The following is a 5481-nucleotide window of genomic DNA, read 5'->3' on the forward strand; positions in this document are numbered from 1 at the left end:
AACGCCCTGTATCCCGGCCTCGTGGCCGCGGAGGGCGCGGACGAGGTGGCAACAGGATGCTTGGGCAGCTCATGCCCCAACCTACCAATTTGAAAACCGAGCTCGCCGCGAACTTCGATTTCACTGAGGGGGGTACTATCGATCGCGACTCTATTCAAGTAGAGATTGAAAAGAAGGAGAAGGGTGAAATCACCAACATGAACGTTCCTGACGTTCGGGGAGGATACGATGGAGCCACGTCTTTCTTTGATGACATCTCGTGTGATGCTCTCGAGAGGCAGCGAAGGAATGAGATTCGATTTGATCGCGAGACTCTACGTGAGTTAGATACGGAGACGTTCGGCCAAGCCACTGCCAACCGACACCGCATGGACTATATGCGCTACCGTCGTGGTGGCTTTAACCGTGGAGGTCGTAAGCTTTTCATGCAGTCTCTCGGCATTAACAGCCGATAGGCTGTTCGGCGCCAAGTTTGGCACATGCCGTATGTTTGTTTGGTGAAGTGTCTTCTTTGAGTTGGTAACCAATATCAATCCTTGTATACTGCCGTCCACATCAATTAATTTGCCGGTGAATTCGGAAATTGGCGTGGATTTGCTGCGCTAGAAATCTAAGACGTGAGCGAATGCATGCAAAATACACGGCAGAATGCGGTACTCGCCCCTACAACCAAATTCTAGTCCAGCGTTCACACAAGTACCAACGGGGTTGTTTTCGCCTGGTTTATACGACGAAGCGTACCGCAGGGCGATTGGAGCCCTTCCCCCACCTCTGTTAGTCAGACCGTCACCTCATCGCCTCGTACACCTACAGGAGATGCATGTGTCCCCCTACGCCCCACCACCACCGTACAGACCACCGGCGCCGTCGTACCATCTATCGAGGCCACTGCTAGCGTCGTCTTATCATCTGACAAGAGCAGCTTCTGACCCCCATCCGTTGCTCTCTCCATCCGACATCTTCGACCGGCATGTAAATGCCGCAGCGTTTCAAGGAAGACCTTGGGATGTTGCTATACTGGAAAATCCAGTGGAACAGATTGAGTACTCCTCGTATCTACACCAGATATACGGGCCTTCGTGCGCAAACGAATCGAAGAATCCTGTGTTCCAAGCTAATAATGCCATCAAGATCACATGCTCATCCCCAATGCCACGCCTCGCTCCCGAACGACGATGCACTCCACCGACTCATTTAATGCGGGCTCCTGTGGTTCCGAAGCACTACGTGACGGATCGCGTAATTTACCCAGAGAGGACAGCTCCAATCGCAGCACCAGTAGAGAACGAGAACGTGCCACCCAGAATAATCGGAGCCCTAGAGGATGCGATTCCCCGGCGGGAGGCACCCTTCGAATCCAGACCTCCACTGCCTCGAAAAGCCGCCCAGCCCATCTCGCTGGACTCTGGCGATGCTGAGAGCGGAGGCCGAAGGCGTGAGATGGAGGTCCACGTTTTACAGCCGAAACCAAAAAAGCAGAAGCTTCAGCACGGCGCTCGGGTTCAACGGTCGACTACAACGGAAGTTACCGCGAAGCCGGCACCATCTGAAATGGAAAGCCAAGAAGATTTCGGATTTGAAGACCTTGATAGAAGGAGTCTGGCGTCATCTGTGGTTGAAGTCCCCCACGACGAAGCCGATCCGCCCAGTCCCGTTTTCATGGGCAGCGATGACAACGGGCCAGTGAAGCCTCTCTCCCGGCTCAGTCCTGTGAAGCCAAGCATGAAGGCTGCGCGGAAATCACCTCCGAGATGCTCTCCCGAAAAATCAGTGGTGCCCGTTCAACCCCACATCGAACCCGCTTTTCGGAGTCCGTGTAGAAGTGCGGAGAGCGACTCCGATGACTCGTTCAAGACTCCTAGGATAGCAGAAAGGGAGGACGAGACCGTATCAGACCCCCTCAAACTGAAGGTTAACTTCGAGAAGATGAGTGAGAGCAGCCGCCTTGAGTCGAACTCGGCCGATATCATATCAGGATCACAGTCGATAATGCCTTATGTTCCCGAGATCCCGTCCGACCCAGGGGTCGCCGACCTGGCCATCCCGGCAGCCAAACCTCGTAAGGCGGCTTGTAAGAAGGCGAAGAAAGCGGCGCGTTCGTCTGTAACACGCAGCGATACGTCATCGATGTCCAAGCCTCGGGCGAAACGACGAGCTAGACGTCCCAAGGCCAGTGTCAAAGGCGGCAGACGAAAAGGCAAGGGCCGTGATATTCTACTGAAACACTTTGACCCGGAACAGGTGGACTCGAGTCCGCCGCTGGCGTTAGAAGATGGAACGAGTCGCAAGCGCAGTAGGCGTGTACGGGTGCCTCCATTGAAGTGGTGGTTGGGAGAGCACTGCGAGTATGAACGTGGCGATGCGGACGGACCCTGCTTGAAGGCGATCGTATTGGTTGATAAGACCACCGATGTGGAGCTAGCTGAAGCAGAGAATATCCGCCTTGTGAATCGCGTGTCGGAGGCCACAATGGCTGCCGGTAGGTTAAGCCAGTTAGGTATGGAGGGATTGTCTGAAGCTGAAGAGGTTCTGGCACTACCGGCGCCAAAGAAACGACCAAAGAGTAAAGCGAAAAAACTTCCAAAGAAGCCCCTAAAGAAGACGGCAAAGGAGCCCACCGTGGCGCTACCGGCCTCGCTCAGAAACTCGCCGATCTCGCACATCACTACGTCCGAAGGTGTTCTTGGCTGCAGTGAGTTGCGAGAATGAATGAGATGCAGGAACGGTGGTCAATGCTGCTGATCTGGTGTTTTTGAATGGTGACGAGTACAGGGCTGCGTTGCTTTTCGAGAATGACGTTTTCACCAGCGTCGTGCTGCACCTGAACCCTGGTGAGGTGCGTAAGCCCGATATCGGCGGAGGCCGCGTTTTCCAATTCACAGTTCTCCGTTGTGAGGCTAAGATGGTGTCCATACGACAAAACGTGGACGAAAAGCTAGTCCTTTGTGCACCAGCCACGAAACTCCAGCAAGGCGACTGCCTGTACACGAGGCCAGACGTGTTCTACCAGTTGCTTAACAAGTCCTCCACAGTGACGGCGGAGATCATGGTTCTTATGACCACTTGACATGAAATCTCGCATAGTGCTACTGGTAGCTGTGTGCAGACACTTGAACCGGGCCATCGGGTGTGGAAGGCGCTTTGGGTTTCGACACGAAGCGAACCTTGGTTCTTGTTACAATAGGCTTGCCAGGCACTTGAGGGATGATTCGTTGTCGAAACATCATCCGCTTCTTGTTCTGTGTCACCTTATCCCCAACGTCAGGTAGTCTGAAAGGCACGAAGACTGGAGCTCCGCCCGAGGCCCAGGCTGTGGTGAGCACGTCTGAAACTTACAGCTTGACAGCTTTTCCAAAACTTCGGCTCTGTTGGCCAGGTCTTGCTCTATGCCCTGCACCACTTTGTAGACCTCGCGATTGGCGTCAGACAATATGTCGAGAAAGTCAGTCTTCGTGAGTTTGTGTGCTGTGATACGTGCTGCTGGAACTTACGTTGATCCGGGACGACCTGGATGGCCACATTGGCCGGCATGGAGAGCAAATCGCCAACAATACCTGCCGGCACTTGACTGTCACTGACGCACCATAGGACTATCACTGACCAACGGTATTTCATTCCGGCAAATCTAATCGTTGTCGAGTTGGACCAAGGGCAATGACGCAACACACGATTTCACAGTAGCGCGAAAAAAAGCACCAGTCACAGCGCTACAGTCGCCAACCAAACCTGCAGCCTTGGACCATTCCTCTTGAGACAGACCTGTGCCCTTCGTTGGTAGTATTTGCATCCAACAGCGGTCGCTCAGCTTGCACGTTACACTGAATATTTTCGAGCACAAGGCGTATTCGGAGAGACAAGGGTCTACGACTAGTACTGGGGAGGAAAGTGGGACCTCCTGTCCAGCCTTGACTGTGTGCGTTTTCTTGCCAATCGTCACGGCCACAGGCGTGCAGTGGAGTGGGATTCCAGCTTCCAGAAATGCCAGCACACACGCGTTCATACACGCTGAGGCCACTCCCCCATCATCTTGCACGATCTGGACGTACACACTGACGAGGCACCCTGCCAGGACTGTGGCGTCCAGGATCTTCGCCAGGCACACGGACAAGGAGTGCTGCAGGTGCTGCGTGAACTTGGTCCTGGGACCTGAGGACGGGGTCACTGTAACTTCCACACAAGGCTCGTCCACCAACTGCTGACGTTGGAACAGCGGTTCACGCGGTCCATTGATGCTTGCTAGCACGCGTGTTAAGCCCAGGCGAAATTCTGCAGACCCGTGCATACACGGAACCACTCCCAAAGTGGCAGTCATCCGCCTCAGTTCGGATGAAAGTGATCTGTCATCCTCTCGCATTGTGGGGCACTCGATATGGAAATAAGCAAATTTACTCCGCCCAGATGACGACCGAGCTTGCAAAACGCGTTTTCTACTACGTTGAAGCCGTTGAGGCCGAGGAAGCGGCCGACGACGAGTTTGACCCCTTTGCCTCAGAATCTGAGGACGAGGCTGCCATTGAGGAAATGAAGCAGAAGGCAGCGGAGGTCGCTGCCAAGAAGAAGGACGCGCTTCCCAAAAAGAAGGTCGTCGTCGGCAAATCCAGTCTCGTGATCGAAGTTCGACCTGGCACGTCCGAGACGGATCTTGATGACGTCGCCACGAAGATCAAGGCCATTAAGATGGATGGAGTTACCTGGGCGGAAAGTGCACCCAAGAAGGTCCCGTTAGCATTCGGTTTGATGAAACTCCAGGTGGGTTGCACCATCATCGATGACCTTGTGGAGACTGACAAGATCTGCGAGAACATTGAGATCATTGGTATGACTGATGAGCAAGCTGTGGAGTACATCAAACGTCGCGACGAGGGGACCCTGGATGAAGTGGATGACGAAGAGGAACAAGTCGTTCAGTGCGCCGAAATAGTTTCCTTCAATAAGCTTTAATGTGCAACTCGTTACCTTCGCTTACATAAATGCCAAATTTTTCGATGCTGGAGGCTGATCTCGACAATGGCTCTGCTCTGTTGACATCAGACGACGATGAGCAGTTCTCCTGGATAGAGTGGTTCTGCAAGTTGAAAGGCAACGAGTTCTTTGCCCAGGTCGACGAAGATTACATCAGAGATGAGTTTAACCTCACTGGGTTGAGTGCCCAGGTGCCCTGCTATGACCGAGCCATGGACATGATTCTGGACAACGAGGAGGATGACGACTCCAGCAGCGAGGACGCCCGCGTTCTGGAGAAAGCTGCCTTGAAACTCTACGGGCTCATACATGCACGGTTCATTCTCACGAAGCGAGGTATCACGGTTATGCACCCGAAGTACCAGGAATCCGTCTTTGGGACCTGTGCCAACGTGTACTGTCAGAACCAAAGTGTGCTTCCTATAGGCCTTACGGACACTCCTGGCGTGCACAACACCAAGGTATTCTGTCCCCGCTGCAACGAGATTTATAATCCGCGAAGCAAGCGCTTGGCTCAGA

The 5481-nt window shown here is 53.7% G+C and overlaps 6 protein-coding genes across 8 annotated transcripts; 4 read left to right on the forward strand and 2 right to left on the reverse strand.

The window, feature by feature from the left end:
• Positions 1 to 56: 56 nt before the first annotated feature.
• Positions 57 to 455, forward strand: KVP17_003287 (uncharacterized protein; the record flags this gene model as incomplete). The annotated part of the gene is made up of 1 exon (XM_068520394.1): positions 57 to 455. One exon carries the CDS (start codon positions 57 to 59, stop codon positions 453 to 455), a length of 399 nt encoding a protein of 132 aa, XP_068378316.1.
• A 742-nt stretch (positions 456 to 1197) lies between these two features.
• KVP17_003284 (uncharacterized protein) lies at positions 1198 to 3067 on the forward strand (the record flags this gene model as incomplete). Its single annotated transcript, XM_068520390.1, has 2 exons — positions 1198 to 2692; positions 2721 to 3067. 2 exons carry the CDS (start codon positions 1198 to 1200, stop codon positions 3065 to 3067), a joined length of 1842 nt encoding a protein of 613 aa, XP_068378312.1.
• A 19-nt stretch (positions 3068 to 3086) lies between these two features.
• On the reverse strand, positions 3087 to 3615 carry KVP17_003288 (uncharacterized protein; the record flags this gene model as incomplete). 2 transcript variants are annotated; one of them, XM_068520396.1, is made up of 3 exons in its annotated part: positions 3087 to 3310; positions 3337 to 3465; positions 3492 to 3615. In XM_068520396.1, the coding sequence occupies 3 exons, from the start codon at positions 3613 to 3615 to the stop codon at positions 3087 to 3089; spliced, it is 477 nt and encodes a 158-aa protein (XP_068378318.1). The 2 variants fall into 2 exon arrangements, with proteins under 2 accessions (XP_068378318.1, XP_068378317.1); XM_068520395.1 differs by having other exon boundaries at positions 3245 to 3465; positions 3492 to 3531.
• Positions 3616 to 3625: 10 nt separating this feature from the next.
• On the reverse strand, positions 3626 to 4354 carry KVP17_003289 (uncharacterized protein; the record flags this gene model as incomplete). The annotated part of the gene is made up of 1 exon (XM_068520397.1): positions 3626 to 4354. The coding sequence occupies one exon, from the start codon at positions 4352 to 4354 to the stop codon at positions 3626 to 3628; it is 729 nt and encodes a 242-aa protein (XP_068378319.1).
• A 44-nt stretch (positions 4355 to 4398) lies between these two features.
• KVP17_003286 (uncharacterized protein) lies at positions 4399 to 4941 on the forward strand (the record flags this gene model as incomplete). The annotated part of the gene is made up of 1 exon (XM_068520393.1): positions 4399 to 4941. The coding sequence occupies one exon, from the start codon at positions 4399 to 4401 to the stop codon at positions 4939 to 4941; it is 543 nt and encodes a 180-aa protein (XP_068378315.1).
• Positions 4942 to 4985: 44 nt separating this feature from the next.
• KVP17_003285 (uncharacterized protein) lies at positions 4986 to 5481 on the forward strand (the record flags this gene model as incomplete). Of its 2 annotated transcripts, none has more annotated exons than XM_068520392.1 (1): positions 4986 to 5481. In XM_068520392.1, a coding segment is annotated over one exon (496 nt), but the record flags the coding sequence as incomplete, so codon positions are not given. The 2 variants fall into 2 exon arrangements, with proteins under 2 accessions (XP_068378314.1, XP_068378313.1); XM_068520391.1 differs by having other exon boundaries at positions 4986 to 5423.

The sequence above is a fragment of a genome (assembly GCF_019968985.1).
Source record: "MAG: Porospora cf. gigantea B chromosome Unknown PgB_NODE_1557_length_5481_cov_117.98, whole genome shotgun sequence".
Classification (NCBI taxonomy): domain Eukaryota; phylum Apicomplexa; class Conoidasida; order Eugregarinorida; family Porosporidae; genus Porospora; species Porospora cf. gigantea B.